Below are 18,719 nucleotides of genomic sequence, written 5' to 3' on the forward strand. Positions count from 1 at the left end.
TAGAAATTTATTATGGTAAAATATGGTACAAGAAAACTTTAACTGTTCGATATCCTATCTTCCCAGAAACGTTTAGTTTCAGAGATCTGACTAAATAAATATAGTATCACTTAGGACCTACCAACAATAAACATTACCAAAAAGGCTGAAGACTAATATACTATGGTTAACATGCTATGATTGGTTTGGCATGTATCACAACAGGAAAATAATGCTGATAGTCTAGTAATACATATGAGGTGAGTCTTTTCAAGCAAAAGTTGAGGAGCATTTTGTTGTACAATAACTTGGCTGGATTTTGTTCCTGTTTTCTAGAGGGAAGCTGGGCTCCTCAGACCTCACCTGAGTTTATACTAACAAGATGACTGGGGGGGGGGGGGCGGCTAGACAGTTTAAAAATGGGGGCTCCCCAGCTGGCATTGCTCAGTGGTTGAGCATCGACCCATGAGCCAGGAGGTCGCCAGTTCAATTCCCGGTCAGGACACATGCCCAGGTTGTAGGCCAAATCAGGAGGCAGTCAATCGATGTTCTCTCTCATAGATGTTTCCATCTCTCTCCCTCTCCCTTCCTCTCTCTCTAAAATCAATAAAGAAAAAATAAATAAACCAATAAGAATGAGGGCTGGCCATGTGGAAAATATGAACCATGAAATTACAGGTTGCGGCTTTGAGCCACAGATATCAGCCTGACCTCAGAACTGGGGAAGGGGTGGAGGCTAGAAATTGAGTTTAATCAAGTGGCAAACGATTTAATCATTCCTATGTATGAAAGCCCAATAAAAACTCTGAACACCCAAAGTTTGAGTGAGCTTTCTCAGTGGCGGTATACACTGATGTGCTGAAGGGTGATGGACCCTGAGGACACAGAGTCTACACTGGGACTCCCCTTGCCCTGTGGGCCTCTTCATTTGGCTGGTCCTGATTATATCCTTCATAATAAAACTGTAATCCTAAGTAGAGTGCTTTCCTGAGTTCTGTCAGTCATTCTAGCAAATTCTCAAACCTACAGGGGAAATGGGAATGTGCAGCCAGTTGGTCAGAAGTGTGGAAACCCTGGAGACTGCAGCTAGTGACTGAAGTGACAGGAGCGTTGTTCAGGACTGTGCCTTGTCCTGTAAAATCTGATCTAACTCTAGGTAGTGTGAGAATTGCACTGCGCATGGGAAAAGCAACTAAATACCAAAGACATAAGAAAAGCAGAGAGAAGACAGGTTAATAGACAACAGAAGTGATAGTCAGAATTAGGAATAATCACAGAAGCAGTCATCCATGGAGTCAAAATAAAAAAAATTTAAAAAAGCAGTATTAAAAGCAAAAGAGACAATTAGAGATGACAGTGGAAGAACTGATAGGGACAACGGAGTGGGATTAGGGAGTTAAAATGGCAAGCAACATGTATACTTAATAGTCTGGGGACTCATCAATTCATTTAACAACTATCTATTAATTATCTGCTACATATAAAACACTGTGCCAGATACTAAGGATATGCAGTGAACATGAAAAACATAGTCCCCACTTTCATGAAGTTTACATTCTACAGGGGAAGGTAAATACTACATTGTGTAATTGTTATTGTGATACATGTTACAAAGGATATGGATATGACTGAATAAGGGTTTAATAAACAGATATACAGATCAGTAATAAGCTAAATCTATAGTCCTAAGACCTATACACCTTCATCTCTATTTGCACATATATTTGACACAATATTATACATGTTACCAAAGTAGTACAAAATAATGGACATTTAAAATTTTTTTAATCCACTCTTAATTATAGTTGACATACAATTTTATGTTAGTTTCAGGTGTACAACATAGTGACATTTATATACCTTATACACAAAGTGATCACAATAATGCTAGTAACCACCTGTCACTGTAGTTAATATGATGCTATTGATTCTATTCCCTTTGCTGAATAATATTCATTTTAAAGGGTTTTCATCAATAACAAAAAATTCAGATTCAATACTTACCTCACCTTTCACAGGAAATAGTACATTCCCTTAGGTACCTGATATTTAAATATTTCCCATATTTGTTTGTCAAATTTAGGTTCACCTTAATATATAGTTATAACCCCACCCAAATTTTATTTTACTTATTATTTTTTTTAAATCCTCACCCAAGGATACTTTTCCATTTATCTTCAGATAAAGTGGGAGGAAGAGAGAGAGAGAGAGAAACATAGATATGAGAAAGACACATCGATTGGTTGCCTCCCATACCCCAACCAGGGCTGGGGACCAACCGCAACCGAGGTACGTGCCCTTGGCCGGAATCGAACCCGCAACTCTTTGGTCCATGAGCCAACATTCTAATCGCTGAGCCAAATGAGCCAGGGCACCCACCCAAATTTTAAAGTCATACACTTCCTCTAAACAACCAATTTCTAAGCCATCAAAAAACAAAACAAAACAAAAAAACCCTCAATCAAAAATAAGCATTAAATTACCAAATATGACACTCTGACTTCTGAGCAAAGCAGAGGTCAATTTCTACTAACTGGTGCTAACAATCAATTTTTAAGTTTTTAGAAAAAATGGATTAATTTTGAAGTTGTTTTTAATATAAAATTTCCTAAAAACTTTTTCCAAACAATAGTCAACAAACTAGAGTTTTCTTACCTGCAGTCATCTAACCGTACCAGAAATCGTACAATATCATGATGAGCTTTCAGTACAAGCAGTTCAGTGTAGGGGTTCTGGGTTTGTTCTTCACCTATTGTCTGTAGAGGAGATTTCTTGTATTGGGGGGGGAAGCCAAAACAAAAGAGAGAGATAAAATGATTTATGGTAAAAGATATATGGGAATAAAACTGCAACTTATACATCTAAGAATACAAGATTTAAAAAGCTGCCCTGGCCAGTTTGGCTCAGCGGTTAGAGCATCGGCCTGTGGTCCAGAGAGACCCGGGTTCGGTTCCTGCTAAGGGCGTGTACCTCGGTTGCAGTTTGTCCCCGTCCCTGGTTGGTTGTGCGGGTGGCAGCCACTCGATGTGTCCCTTTCACGTTGATGTTTCCCTCTCTCTCTCTTCCTCTCTCTCCCTCCTACTCTATCTGAACAAAAAAATGGAAAAATGTCCTCGTGTGAGGATATAAAAAAAAAAGTTGTAGGATGTCATGTTCTAGTATTACATACAGGGTGGGACAAAAGTAGGCTTACAGCTGTTCATATGGAAAATACAATAATTAATAAATAATAATACAAGAATAAACTGTTTCATGTATGAACAACTATACACCTACTTTTGCCTCAACCTACGTTATTTCTCCTTATATTAACTGACTGCCAATTTAACACAAAACATTTTTCTTGCCCTGGATGGTTTTGCTCAGCGGTTAGAGAGAGCATCGGCCTGTGGTTCAGAGAGACCCAGGGTCAGTTCCCGCTAGGGGCACGTACCTCGGTTGCAGTTTGTCCCTGGCCCTGGTTGGGTCGTGTGAGTGGCAACCACTCGATGTGTCCCTTTCACGTCAATGTTTCTCTCTCTCTCTCCCTCCCTCCCACTCTATCTGTACAAAAAATGGAAAAATGTCCTTGGGTGAGGATAAAAAGAAATAAAAACATTTTTCTTACCATAAATCCACAACATAAAGTTTAGTATTTTCAAGTCACAATAAATTTTTAAAAAGGGTGAATTTCATTTTATAAAATTATATTTCAATCAACCTGACCTAAAAACTTAATGGGCCAGTCCAACTCAGTATTTTTTTTTTATTTTTTTTTTTTTATCCTCACCCGAGGACATTTTTCCATTTTTTTGTACAGATAGAGTGGGAGGGAGAGAGAGGAAGAGACAGAGAGAGAGAAACATCGACGTGAAGGGACACATCGAGTGGCTGCCACCGCACGACCAACCAGGGCCGGGGACAAACTGCAACAGAAGTACGTGCCCTTAGCGGGAACCGAACCCGGGTCTCTCCGGACCGCAGGCCGATGCTCTAACCGCTGAGCCAAACCGGCCAGGGCCAACTCAGTATTTTTAAATGGGTGCTTCTCCATTGAAACTCGGCAGAAACAAGACAGGTCAAAATGGTAAAAGATAAAACAGACTAAAGTAGTGCCTAGTTTATTATAGGCACTCATTATATGTTTGCTGAATGTCTAAAAGAAGGAATGAAATCATATAGAGTCAATGAATTCAATGAGTTCAACTTTGAAAAATAATACTGATAAAGATAATTGCTAACATTTACAGAGTATTGGGTGGCAGCCCATATGCCAAACACTGTGCAAAGCGCATATGGCATATAACTCTAAGTTTGTAAGCAGGTCTTATTAACCCCATTTCTGTAGTCAGACTCAGTAGTATTTCAAAAAACCTCTGTTCTTAACCTCTAAACTGCAGTTTTTCAAACTTGACACTACTGACATTTTGGATCAGATAATCCTTTGTTGTTAAGAGCTGTCCTGTGCACTGTAGGATGTTCAGCAGCATCCGTGGTTTCTATACATTAGATAACAATAGAAATTCACCCCCACCCCAAATTGTGACATTCAAGAATGTCTCCAGACGTTGCCAAATGTCCCTTAATGGGCAAGATTATCCCAGCAGAGAAACGCTGCTTAAACTAGAAGCTTTGATAAAAAGTTCTCGCATGAATTAGGGCAAATCATCGGTCCTAATAATGTACAAATTCACAGCAGTTATAAAACTGAAATATTTTTACACAAAGAAATTTATAACATGCATAAATGTTTTATTTTTAATTCACCCCAAAATTGTATCAGTTGACTTGGGGAAGTGACACCAATTCAAATAAAACAAAAGTGTAAAAGCCACAGTCACCACTTGTTTCTAGTACTTAAGTCTGATACTTTTTAAAAATGGAAATGAGAATGGTTTAAGTAAGGAGCTGCTGAGTGTCCTCGAGCTCAATTTTGAACCACATCAGCTTCAGTTTTCTCACCTTTTGGGACAAGGATACTGTACTTAACTCTCAGGGTCTTAGAAGAATCGAAAGTACCAGCTAGCAGCTGAAAGAGGCCCCCCTCCCCCTCCCCCTCCCCCACCCCCCCCCAGCCCCAGCCCAGCCCCACCCTCTCCTCCGGCCTCACAACACGCAAGCCCCGCCTCCGACGCGGTCTCCATTGTCTGGACTCAGGATCCCAGCTCAGACAGCAGCTTCTGCTGGGCAGGCAGGCTCTACCCAGGGGTTTACCTCGGCCAGTCCCTGAGGTTCGCGGCCTCCCCCGATCAGCCATCGCAGCATCAGGGTAAGGCGTCTCGGCCGGCCCAGGCCACAGTCAGCCCACACTCCGTGCTGGCCGCAGCCTTCTCCTACCGCTCAAGTCGCAGAGAGCAACGGAGCGGCTAAGACTTGCTGCCCCAGATTTGCCCACAGAACGAAACCGAGCAAAGGAGAATCCACAGAAGCGGAAAATACTTGTCCCCCAAGCGCTGCCGTACTCAGCCACAGAGGCTTAGTTTCAGGTAGCCACTAGGGGAGCAGTAGCCGAAAGCTGGGAGGGGGCGGTCCGCGAGGCTTCAGAGGCTCCAAGTGAGCAGGCGCAGGGGCGTAGCCCACTTTGCACGCTGAGCTTGGGTAGCTTGAGCGGCCCCTGGTGGACGTGTGTGGCACAGCATTTGAGCCCGGCGAGCAAGTGCGTACCAATCAACAGCCCCTTCGCATTCTTCACTTGGCTGGATGACCAGAAACCCGGTTTCAAGAGCTGGCTGAAGAAGGGGACTTCCACATCTGGACTAATCCAATGGCATGGCTGTACACCAGAATAAATCTGGCCAACATTTTTTTGTGCTGTAGTACAGATAGTGTTGTGAGGCTTTACATAAATCCTCATAGTAACCCTATAGTTCCTATTTTATAAAGAAACTGAAGCTCTTGAAGATCAGGTAGTTGTCAAAGGCTAACAGCTAGGAAGTGGCTACACTGAGATTGGAACCCAATCTCCAAGCTCCAAAACGAGTGCTCTGGACTACCCTATGTGGTCTACTCAGAATCTCCCTAAAGAATAAAACACACTTTATTCCTCCATTTTGGCTATAGACTTGCTTAGGAAGTCAAAGGGCTATGGTTCTCTACTCTGGCTGCATATCAGAATTACTCAATGTATATTTTGAAAAATATATATTCCTTACTTCTACCTGGACTTATTAAAACAGTCACTATGACTAGAACATAGGAACTGGGGTTTGGGGAAAATTCCTCAGGTGAGTCATGAATAGCAAGGTTTCCAAATCGCTGGCTTAGGAACTACTTATACACATGCCTGTAAATGTTCATACATATATTTGCATATGTGATTGTTAGGTTCAAATGAGGATCCTAGCAGTAAATTCTTATAGAAAACCTAACGCAAGTGTCCCAACCAATACATTAATTTAACAGATATATATGGGGCATAAATACACAAGAGATTCAAAAAGTAATTACAGCCCTGGCCAGTTTGGCTCAGCAGTTAGAGCATCGGCCTGCAGACCAGAGAATCTCAGGTTCAATTCCAGTCAAGGGCACGTACCTCAGTGGCGGTTTGGTCCCTGGCCCTGGTCGCGGTCGTGCAGGAAGCAACCAATTGATATGTCTCTCTCACATCAATGTTTCTTTCTCTCTCTCTCTCCCCCTCCCTCCCCTCCTTCCTTCTATCTGAACATAAATGGAAAAATATCCTTGGGTGAGGATTTAAAAAAAAGTAATTACATAAAATTGCTACTTTTTGGATCAAGGTAGAATGTACTGGATACCAATAAGAGCAGGCCATACATTCTACTTTAAGGTATGTTGGTTATGGGCAGATGCTCAATCTAACTGAAAGTCCCTATAGGGCTTGGATGTCCTCTGATTCATCTTTGTATGCATTTTGAGTACACTTGAGAAAGGAATACTCCCAAGAGTCAGAAGAAGTTTTCCCCAAATTGCAGTCTGCATGCAATTGAAGACAGACCAAAATAGAGACTAGCCCCTGGAAAAGGGGAACTCATCTTTAGTGAAAAAAAACAAAAACCCAAGTACACCAGGATTGTAATCCTGGAAGGATAATATTCAAATGATGCAATATGGTTGCCCAGGTAGCTTAAATTTTATCCTGATTTTCCACATTCTTTGGAAGTTTTCCCACTGCCCCATTACTGTGATCTAAAAAACACTCTTCTGGTCTTTAAAACACTGGTCCAGAAGTGAACACTTTCTCCCTTGGTTCTTTTTAGGACAGCTGAAAAATAACTACTATATATAAGATTATACTAGGATGACCTCAGAGAAGCTGGAGGAGTAGGAAGAATCAGGAATCCATCTCTCCACCTAGATGACAATGACTGTACTATCAGAAACTGTGGACTAACTATTTTGGAACTGAAGTCTATTTAAAAGCTTGTAGCTTTCAGGGGAAATCTTGGCTAGCACAGATCCTGGCCAGCATTGTTTCAACCCCAACTGACTAAAGCTGACTAAAGCTGCTTCCAGGGGTTTTAAAGAAATAGCATGTTTGGGTTTTTTTTTTCCCCCCACTACCCTTTTCCTCCTCTGGAGAGCCAGGCATTTAAGGATTAGGACATTCAAAAGCATCCATATATAGAGAGGAATTTAGAAAGCCACCAAACATGCCCAGCAAAAGACACATGTTCAAATATGACCTAAGGAGACCTTAAGCTTTCACTTCAGACACCTTTCAACAATCAATAAATCAAACGATAAAATAAAAACCAGAAAATTCTAGGAAAAGGAAAGAATCTCATTTCCAGAGTTAACACATTAAAAATTCAAATATCCAGTTAAAAAATCACAGGCATACAAAGAAAATACAAAGAAACAATAAAGTGTGGCCCATTCAAAGGAACAAAATTAATTGACAGAAACTGACCCCTGAAGAACCTCAGACACTGGACTTACTAAAGACTTAAAGAGACTCAGATCTAAAGGAAGATGTGGATAAAGACATGAATACAATGTGTAAACAAAATGAGAATATCAATAAAGACAAAGACATAAAAAGAAACCAAATGAAATTCTGAGGTTTATAAAACAATAACTGGCCCAGCTGGTATGTCTCAGTGGTTGAGCATCAACCCATACACTAAGAGGTCACCAGCTGTATTCCTGTTCAGGGCACATGCCCAGGTTATGGGCCCCATCCTCAGTGGGGGGCATGCAGGAGGTGGCCAATCAATGTTCTCTCTAATAGATTTTCTACCTCTCCTTTCCTCTCTCTCTCTCTAAAATCAATAAAGAAAAAAATTTAAACAAAAAACAATAACTGAAATGAAAAATTCACCAGAGGAGTTCAAAAGCATATTTAAGCAAACAGAAAAAAGCAGTGAGGTAATACAATTAAAATTATCAAGTCTGAAGAACAGAAAGAAAAAAGAACAAAGAAAGGTTAACAGAGCCAAAGGGATCTGTGGAACACCATCAAGTGGATCACCATGTAAAGTGTGGGAGACTCAGAAGGCTAAGAAAGAGACAAAGGGACAGAAAAATATTTGAAAAAATAGTGCTTCAAAATTCCCAATTTTGATGAAAGACATGAATCTGTAAGTCCAAGAGGCTTAATGACCTCCAGGCAATGTGCATACAATGGAACAGTATTCATACATAAATAAGAAAATGAAATTTTTGTATTTCTGTAACATGATGCACTTTGAAAATATTATACTAAGCAAAATAACCTGGACATACAAGGACAAACATTTTAAGATTCCACTTATATGAAGTCCTTAATAAACAAAATCATATACAAAGAAAGGAACAGGGGTTACCATGGGCTGAAGGGAGAGGAGAATTGAGAGTTCTTATTTAATGGATACAGAGTTTATATTAAGAATGATAAAGTGTTGGGTATAGATAATGGTGATGATTATACAATAGCATAAATATATTTAATGCAACTGAACTGTATACTTACAAATGGCTAAGATGCTAAATATTCTGTTATGTATATTTTACCATACACACACACACACAAAAAAAAAAGACAAATAGATCAATGGAACAGAATACAAAGCCCGGAAATAGAACCAAATATATAAGGAAACCGATTATATTTTTACAAAGGTGTAAAGGCCATCAGTGGAGAAAAGAAAGTCTTTTCAATAAATGATGCAAAAACAATTTGACATATATATTCAAATTAATGATCTTCAATCTATATCTCACTCTATACTCACAAAATCCAAGATGTATCATAGACATAAATATAAAGTATAAAACTATAAAACATCTAGAAAAAAACCCAAAAAGTTCTTTGTGACCTTGTATTAGGCAAAATTTCTTAGATATGACCTCAAAAAGCACAATACATTTTTTAAAAGTTACTGTTTCATCAAAATTAATATTTCTGCTCTTTATTTTTTTTATCCTCACCCGAGGACATTTTTCCATTTTTTGTTCAGATAGAGTGGGAAGGAGAGAGAGGAAGAGAGAGAGAAACAACGATGTGAAAGGGACACATGGAGTGGCTGCCACCCACATGACCAACCAGGGCCGGGGACAAACTGCAATCAAGGTACGCACCCTTAGCGGGAATCAAAGCCAGGTGTCTCTGGACCACAGGCTGACACTCTAACCACTGAGCCAAACTGGCCAGGGCATATTTCTGCTCTTTAAAAGACATTGTTAAGAGAATGAAGAAATAAGCCATAGACTAGGAGAAATATCTGTAAATAATTATCTGATAAAAGGCTTATATCCAGAATATAAACTCAAAATAGAATAGGAATCCAGTTCTGGGTAAGATGGAGTAAAAACACAGTACCTTTTTCTTTCCAAATTGAACACTACAAAACTTGGATAGAATGAATAGTGCAGCTATTTGAAGATCAGGAAAAGTTAGCTTGGGGGTGGGGGGTGGAGACTATTCAAACCACCATCAAGTGAGCTTTCCTTCAGTATCGCTCTGACTTGAATCAAATGCAGCCTCAGAGCTGGAACTGAGCACTATCATGCTGACAGAAAAAAAATGCAGGAGAAACAATCAGTTCTGGCTGGAAGTCAGAAAAGGAACTGATAAATTCAGAGAAAATGGGGAAATCTCTGGGGCTTGAGAGAATTCTCTCCTTTTCTCTGCTCTCTCATGGCATAGACTCTAAGATATCCCATATCAAAGGTGGCAGCAGTGACCGTGGCTACCCACAGGAGACCGCAGGAGCCAAAGCTCTAAAGGAAATGAAACTCCCTCTTCATTTGATGGAGTTAAGGCAGCAAGATAGTGGGTATAACACATATCTTTTTTCCTCCTCTTTCTACCCTCTCACCAATTGGCATCAGAGGTGGAACAATAGAAAAAGCAAGTGGTTTCTGATCCAAAAAGGGAAGCTCCGAAGAACCAGAAAGTACTAGAGACATAATGGAAAGGTAAAACAACCCCATAAAGATTTGTATGAACTTCTGGGCTCATTCTTCTCAACTGAATATGTGTGGATCTTTTCCTAATTAGCATACTACAGACACTAACAACTGAGCTGACAATTTCACTTGGGTCTAACATGAATTACTGGGTGGCACAGACAAAGGACAAATTCAAATAGCACTGCAAAGGTTTTAAAACTAACCAACATTGGAACCACAATCACAGAAGGAAGGTTAGAACTTGTGTCTGAACTTAGCAAAGTTAAGTACTTATAAAAATAAAAATACCAACATTCTCTACACAACATCAACAAGTTTTTAGTATCATATTCCAAATGTCTAGAAATACAATCCAAAATTACTTGGCATATAAAGAAATACAAAAATCTCAACTCATGGGAAAACACCATCAACAGATTCCAATGACAAGATAATACAGATGTTGGAAATATCTGACAAAGACTTTAAAAACTATTATAAAATGCTCAAATGGCAACTATGAACACTCTGGAAACAAATTTTAAAATGGAAAGTCTCAGCAAAGAAATACAATATATAAAATAGAAGAGTCAAATGGAGATTTTAGAATTGAAAATAGTCAAGTTACTGTGGAAAACAGTATGGCGTTTCCTTTAAAAATTGAAATGGAACTACCATTTGACCCAGCGATCCCACTTCTGAGAATATATCCAAAGAAACCTGAAACACTAATTCAAAAGAATATATGCACCCCTATGTTTACTGCAGTGTTATTTACAATAGCCAAGATCTGGAAACAGCCCAAGTGCCCATCAGATGAGTGGATAAGAAAAAATGTGATACATTTACACAATGAAATACTACGTGGTTGTAAAAAAGAAGAAAATATTACCTTTTGCAATAGCATGGATGAACCTGGAAATTATTATATTAAGTGAAATAAGCCAGTCAGAGAAAGACAAATGCCATATGATTGCACTTATATGTAGAATCTAATCAACAAAATAATTTAACAAACAAAATAGAAACAGAAGCATAGAAATATAGAATAGACTGACAACTGTCAGAGGGGAGAAGGGTTGGGGAGCTGGGTGACAAAAGATGAAGGAATTAAGCAAAAAAAAAAAAAAAATATATATATATATATATATACACATATATATATATATACACACACATTTATATATATATATGACACATAGACATGGTGATAGCCAAGGGGAAGGGGATGGGTACAGGTTGAGGTGGGAAAAGGGAGGACAAATGGGGATGGAAAGAGACTTTGGGTGGTGAGCATATGATGCGGTATGCAGATGATGCTTTATGGAGTTGTATACTTGAAATCTGTATGGTTTTATTAACCAATGTCACTCCAATAAATTCAATAAAAAATATATAGTCAAAGTTAAAAACTCAATAAATGAGCTCTGGCAGGATAGCTTAGTTGGTTAGAGCATCATGCCAATACACCAGGGTTGTGGGTTCGATCCCCAGTCAGAGCACATATAAGAATCAACCATCCCTGGCCGGTTTGGCTCAGCAGTTAGAGCGTCGGCCTGCGGTCCTGAGAGACCCGGGTTCGGTTCCCGCTAAGGGCACGTACCTCGGTTGCAGTTTGTCCCCGGCCCTGGTCGGTCGTGCGGGTGGCAGCCACTCGATGTGTCCCTTTCACGTCGATGTTTCTCTCTCTCTCTCTGTTCCTCTCTCTCCCTCCCACTCTACCTGAACAAAAAAATGGGAAAATGTCCTCGGGTGAGGATAAAAAAAAAAAAAAAAAAAGAATCAACCAATGCTCAGCCATTGTGGTTCAGTAGATTGATAATCATCCCATGAACTGAGAGGTACCAGTTGGATTCCTGGTCAGGGCACATGCCCAGGTTGTGGGTTCAATCCCCCATAAGGGGTGTGCAGGAGACAGCTGATTGATGTTTCTTTCACATCGATATTTCTATCTCTCTCTTTAAAAAAACAAAAACAAAAGAATTTACTTTAAAAAGACTAATTAAAAAAATCAACCAATGAATGCATAAATAAGTGGAACAACAAATCAATGTTTTTCTCCCTCTCTCTATCCCTCTCTCTCTCTCTCTCTCTCTAAAATCAATAAATTAAAAAACAAAAAACATCACTGAATGGACTCAATAGCAGAATAGAGATGACAGAGGAAAGAGTCAATGGACTTAAATGGAGAAAATATTTTCAAAGATCAATAAAATTAATAAACCTCTAGCAATACTGAGAAAGGAAAAAAATACAACGCAGCAATAAAAGTAATGAAAGAAGATATATAACTACAGATCCTATAGACATTTAAATGATAATGAAATAATATAAACTACACACAGGAGTTTAAAAACTTCAATGACATGGATCGATTTCCCAAATTCACAAACTAACAAAACTTATTCAAGTTCAAATAGATAACATAAATAGTTGTATAACCATTAACAAAATTGAATCCATAATTTAAAATGGTCCAAAAAAGAAATCTCCAGGCCCAGATGGTGATACTAATGAAAACCGCTGGAGGATTTCTTGTAGAAAGAAAAGATGCTTCTAAAACTTGTAAGAAAGGACAAAGGAACCAGATAGAATACACTGTGAGACATTGTGCTAGAAACTGAGAATAATACTCAGAATTTTAAATTTTAAAAATAAGTAAAAATATTTTAAACCTTATGGTACCTGATCTCAAGGAACTTAGACTTTAGATTAACATTGAGAAGATTTTTGCATTTAAAGAAGAAATAACTGAAGTGTAACAGGTAATCCCATACAAATTAGTACCGAGTAAATTTAAGGAGTGAGTTCTAAGGAAATCTGGTTTAGAAATAATCATCAGAGTTCTAGAGATTGGTTACACAATAATGTGAATGTACTGAACATTACTTAACTGTACATTCCAAAAGGGCTACCTTGGCAAATTTTATATTATGACTAAAAAAAATAAAAATAGGGAGTGATGCAATTAACATGGCAGACTAACAGTTTTGTACAGACTGCCCCCAAAGACCAATAATTTAGACAATCACTCATGGAGGAGAGAGCTTTTGTGGAACTCTGAGAGTCCAGCAGAGAAGCCACAACATATGAATGGAGCAAAAATATCCAAGATTGTATGCATTCAAGAGGGTAGGAAGAACAATTCCACTTTATCCATATCACCCTCTCCCAAGGTGGCATAGCTCAGTGCCAAGAGAGATCTTCTTAGCCCGTGATTTCGTCCGTGGGGAAAACTGAGCGCATGTGAGGGAGTTCCCGGCTTCCCCAGCTGTGCAGGAAATCACCAAAGGGAGCCACTTCCTTCTCACTCCATCCAGAACATAGGTTGTGACACAACTGGCGAGCAGCTGGGAGAACAGCAGCTATGGCTTTCAGAGGGCATCAAAGGAACAAAATAAATAAAATAAAATAATCAATATAGAACATCAATGACAGGATCAAGCAGAAGAAAAAAGTTGTGAGGTAGAAGACAGGTCATTTGAAATTATTTAGTCAGAAAAGAACAAAGCAAAAAAGAATTTTAAAGAGAGTATACAGAGCCCTTGAGAACTCTGGGATACTCTTAAGAGGAAAAAAAATGTACATAATATTGTAGTCCCAGAGAAAAATAGAAAGAAAAAAGGAGCAGAAAGCTTTAAAATATAATGTCTGATGCCCTGGCTGGTGTGATTTAGTTAGTTGGGCATAATCCTTCGAAGTGAAAGGTTGCTGGTTTGATTCCCAATCAGGGCACATACCTAGGTTGCGGGTTCCATTCTTAGTTGGGGCACATGCAGGAGGCAACCAATAGATGTTTCTCTCACTCTCTCTCTCCCACCCACTCTTTAAAAATAAAATTTTAAAAAATGTTAGAATAAAAAAATTCAGTAAAATTGCAGGATACAAAATCATCATGCCGAAATCAGTTGCACTTCTATTCACTAACAACAAAGTATCTGAGAAAGAAACATAATAATCCCATTTACAATAGAATCAAACAAGAAAATACTTAGGAATAAATTTAAGGAGGTGAAAGATCAGTATACTGAAAATTATAAAACATTGACAAAGTAAGCTGAATATGATACAAACAAATGGAAAGATATTTCATGTTCTTGGAACAAAAGAATTGATATTGCTAAAAGCCTATATTACCTAAAACCATCTGTATATTCAACACAATCCCTATTAATGGTACTTTTCACACAAATAGAAGAAAAGTAGTGCTAAAATTTGTATACAATCACAAAAGACGCCTCAAATAACCAAAGCAATCCTGAGCAAAAAGAACAAAGCTTGAGGCATCACACTTCCTGATTTCAAACTATATTAGAAAAGTATAGTTATCAAAATACAATGATACTAGTATAAAAACAGATGCACAGACCAATGCAACAGAATTGAGAGCCCAGACACAATCAAAATAAGAAGGAATGAGAAAATATTTGCAAAACATGTATCTGATAAGAGGTATTTAATATCCAAAATATACAAGGAACTTATACAATTGAACAGGACACACACACATACCCTAATCTAATTTAAAAATGGGCAGAGAACCGGAATAAACATTTTTCTAAAGAAGACATACAGATGGCCAATGAAAGGTAATACAGATAGGTAATGAAAAGATTCTGAACATCACTAATTAGAAAGTTTTAAGTCAAAACCACCATGAGATATCACCTCATACCTATTAAAATGGCTATTTATCAAAAAGTCAACAGAGCCCGGCCATTGTGGCTCAGTGGACTGAGCATCATCCATCCCATGAACTGAGAGGTCCTGGTTCAATTCCCAGTCAGGGCACATGCCCAGTTGCAGGCTTGATCCCCAATAGGGAGCGTGTAGGAGGCAGCTGATTGATGTTTCTCTCTCACATCAATATTTCTATCTCTCTTTCTCTAAAAAAAATAAATAAAAACATTTAAAAATACTTTTTAAAAATCAAGAGATAAGTGTTAATGAGACTATGAAGAAAGGGAACACTTGTACACTGTTGGTGGGAAGGTAAATTGGTACAGCCACTATGGAAAACAGTGTAGAGTTCCTCATCAAATTAAAAAGAGCAATCCCACTTCATACTATATATCCAAAGGAAATGAAATCACTTTCTTGAAGAGATATCTGCACCCCCATATTCATTGCAGCATTATTCACAATAGCCAAGACATGGAAACAACCTAAGTGTCCACTGAAAAATGATTGGACAAAAAAGTGTGTATGTAAATATACACTCATACACAATAGGATATTATTCAGCCATGAGAAAGTAGGAAATCTTGCCTCTTATTACAACATAGAAGGACCTTGAAGGCATTATATTAAGTGAAATAAATTAGACAGAGGAAAACATTAGATGATCTCACTTATATGTGGAATATTAAAAGGTGGAACTCAACAGAAACAGGGTAGAATGGTGGTTACCAGAACGGGGTGGGTGAGGGGGGTAGGCAGGGAGGAGGAATTGGAGAAATGATCGTCAAAGAGTACAAACTTCCAGATATAAGATGAATAAATTCTGGGGATCTAAGGTGCAGTATGGTGACTATATTTACCAATACTGTATTATATATCTGAAAGTTGTGAAGAGAGTACATCTTAAATATTCTCACCACAAAAAAACAAACAAAAAACAGGTAATTATGTCAGGTGATGGATGTGTTAACTAACCTTATCAGGGTAAGCATTTTGCAATATATACATGTATCAAATCATCATGTTGTATACCTTAAACTTAATGTTATGTCAATTATATCTTGATTAAGCTGGAGCAAAAAGAAAAAGAAATAAAAATCACAATCATTAGCCCTGGCCAGTTTGGCTCAGCGGTTGGAGCGTCCGCCTGCGGTCCGGAGAGACCCAGGTTCGGTTCCCGCTAAGGGCATGTACCTCGGTTGCAGTTTGTCCCCGGCCCTGGTTGGTCGTGCGGGTGGCAGCCACTTGATGCGTCCCTTTCACATCGATGTTTCTCTCTCTGTCTCTCTCCCTCCCACTCTATCTGTACAAAAAATGGAAAAATGTCCTCGGGTGAGGATAAAAAAAAAAATCACAATCATTAAAATGTAGTAAGATTTTTAAAAGTTAATGTGCATTTGAAAACTATAAAACCATGTACATATTTTATTTTATTTTTTTATCCTCATCTGAGGACATTTTTCCATTTTTTGTACAGACAGAGTGGGAGGGAGAGAGAGGAAGAGAGAGAGAGGGAAACATCGATGTGAAAGGGACACATCGAGTGGCTGCCACCCGCACGACCAACCAGGGCTGGGGACAAACTGCAACCGAGGTACATGCCCTTAGCGGGAACCAAACCTGGGTCTCTCCGGACCGCAGGCGGACGCTCCAACCGCTGAGCCAAACCGGCCAGGGCAAAACCATGTACATATTTTAAAGTCAGCCCTGGCCGATTTGGCTCAGCGGTTAGAGCGTTGGCCTGCGGTCCGGAGAGACTCGGGTTCGGTTCCCGCTAAGGGCACGTACCTTGGTTGCAGTTTGTCCCCGGCCCTGGTTGGGTCGTGTGGGTGGCAACCACTCGATGTGTCGCTTTCACGTCGATGTTTCTCTCTCTCTCTTTCCCTCTCACTCTATTGGAACAAAATATCGAAAAATGTCCTCGGGTGAGGATAAAAAAAATAAAATAAAAAAAAATAAAGTCAAATTGTACTAAGGGCTTACAGTAAAAAACCAGAAACACACCACCCCATCCGTTCCCAACCCCAGTCACCAGGGAATGACTGGTTTTAGCAGGGCTCTCCTTGACTGCCTCTTTTCCCAATCTTTCTCTTAAGCCTTCTGCCTCTTTTGGTATTAGACTAACAGCTGTTAGTCTCCACTAATTGTTGGCTGATTGTTTTTGGCAATGCCCTGGGGTATAAACTGCTCTATAGTCTGATCCAATAAATTACAGGCGGGGATAGTTTCTGAAGCAAGTGTTTTGGTTTGTTCTGTTCCCAGAAGTGCTGTTCTTAACTGTCTCTTGCCCTGGTTCTCTCTATTTAATGACCTGGCCTATGATTTACTTTGTTACTCTCAATATAATGTTCCAATTGATCCAATCTATAACAGAAAATAGCAGCTCCATTTTGTTCCTGGAGACCTCCCTCCTCAAAACCTGACTTCCAACTTAAACTGGATGTTTTCTAGGCCTGATGCACTTGTCACCCTGGGGTATCCTTTGCCATCTTCCTGGGAATTCCTTTTGTTTGAGGGGTCCCAGCAATTCCACTCCTACACATATATCCAGAAGAAATGAAAATACATGTTTCACATGAAAAGTTTTATATGCATGTTTATAGCAGCATTATTCATAACAGCCAAAAGAGGAAAACAACCCAAATGTCCATAAATGGACAAATGGATAAACAGAATGTGGTATATTCATACAACTGACTATCATTCAGCCATAAAATGGAATTAAGTACTGATGCATGCCACAATATGGATAAACCTTAAAAACATTATGCTAAGTGAAACAAGCCAGACACAAAAAATTATACCGTATGATTCTCATTCATCTGAAAGTCCAGAATAAGGAAATTTATAGAAACAAAAAGTAATTGGTAGTTACTTAGAGTTGGGGGGAAGGGGTTAGAGCAACAGTAATTAAAGGATACATGTTTCTTCTTGAGGGATAAAAAACATTCTAAAGTTGACTGTGGTAACAGTTGCACATATCTGTACATATATTAAAAAGCATTGAACTATATATTTTAAACAGGAACTGTATGTGATTTATATCCACTAAAGCTGTTTTAAAAATTCAAGTCATTAAACTATTTATTGGCAATCTAAAATTGTCACTAAATTTTGCTACTCTGCCAACATATGAGTAGCTCTTTAATAGAACCTCTTGAGAAACGTCCCCACACATCTCATTTACCAGGATTAGGTCTCCTTACTTTTCTAACCTAATCATTAGTATGGAACTGAAGTCACCAGATTAGATTAGATCATGATTTACCCCATGGGAAATGTGTGAATATCTAAATAAAAATCAAGGTTTTTCCAACAAAAGTGAAGAAGAGGATAGCTGTTCTATAGGCCAGCAATGTTCGCTACCTGCTTACTTAACATTTGCAGGTTTCAATCCCTTCCCACCTTCCTAATGTTTCTTCATAACTGCTCTCTGAGGTTGGCAGGAGAAATAGCTACATTTTACAGATGATGAAATTGAGTTTCAAAGATGTGAAGTTACACTGCTTGTTGAGTGATAGAGCTGAGGTTCAAAACCCAGGTTTTGCTAACTCAAGATTTTAAATTAGAATTTTTAAAACAATAACCCTGTTAATAAGAATTTGTACTAAACAAAGTGTTACTTATAATTTTTAGAACTTCCCTCTGAAAGCTTTCTGGATAATTCTTCCTTAAATTTCTTATTTTCCCCTAGAAGAAATATAAGTTCACGTTCTCCAGCTGATCTCTTTTTTGTCTTTAAATTTATT

The 18,719-nt window shown here is 38.7% G+C and overlaps 1 protein-coding gene across 3 annotated transcripts in view; it reads right to left on the reverse strand.

The window, feature by feature from the left end:
• Positions 1–5,494, reverse strand: part of WDR41 (WD repeat domain 41) — a 56,439-nt gene extending 50,945 nt beyond the window's left edge. For 2 of the 3 annotated variants that reach the window (XM_036280896.1, XM_036280898.1), the window contains exons 1-2: positions 5,173–5,493; positions 2,635–2,750 (exon numbers count right to left, since the gene is read on the reverse strand). In XM_036280896.1, coding sequence (XP_036136789.1) covers positions 2,635–2,750; positions 5,173–5,223 — 167 coding nt within the window. In that variant the 5' untranslated portion in view covers positions 5,224–5,493. Of the gene's footprint in view, positions 1–2,634; positions 2,751–5,172 lie in introns of all 3 variants that reach the window. The other variant, XM_036280897.1, reaches the window with a different exon arrangement.
• Positions 5,495–18,719: the final 13,225 nt, after the last annotated feature.

Source organism: Molossus molossus, unplaced genomic scaffold (genome assembly GCF_014108415.1).
Source record: "Molossus molossus isolate mMolMol1 unplaced genomic scaffold, mMolMol1.p scaffold_m16_p_3, whole genome shotgun sequence".
Taxonomy (NCBI): domain Eukaryota; kingdom Metazoa; phylum Chordata; class Mammalia; order Chiroptera; family Molossidae; genus Molossus; species Molossus molossus.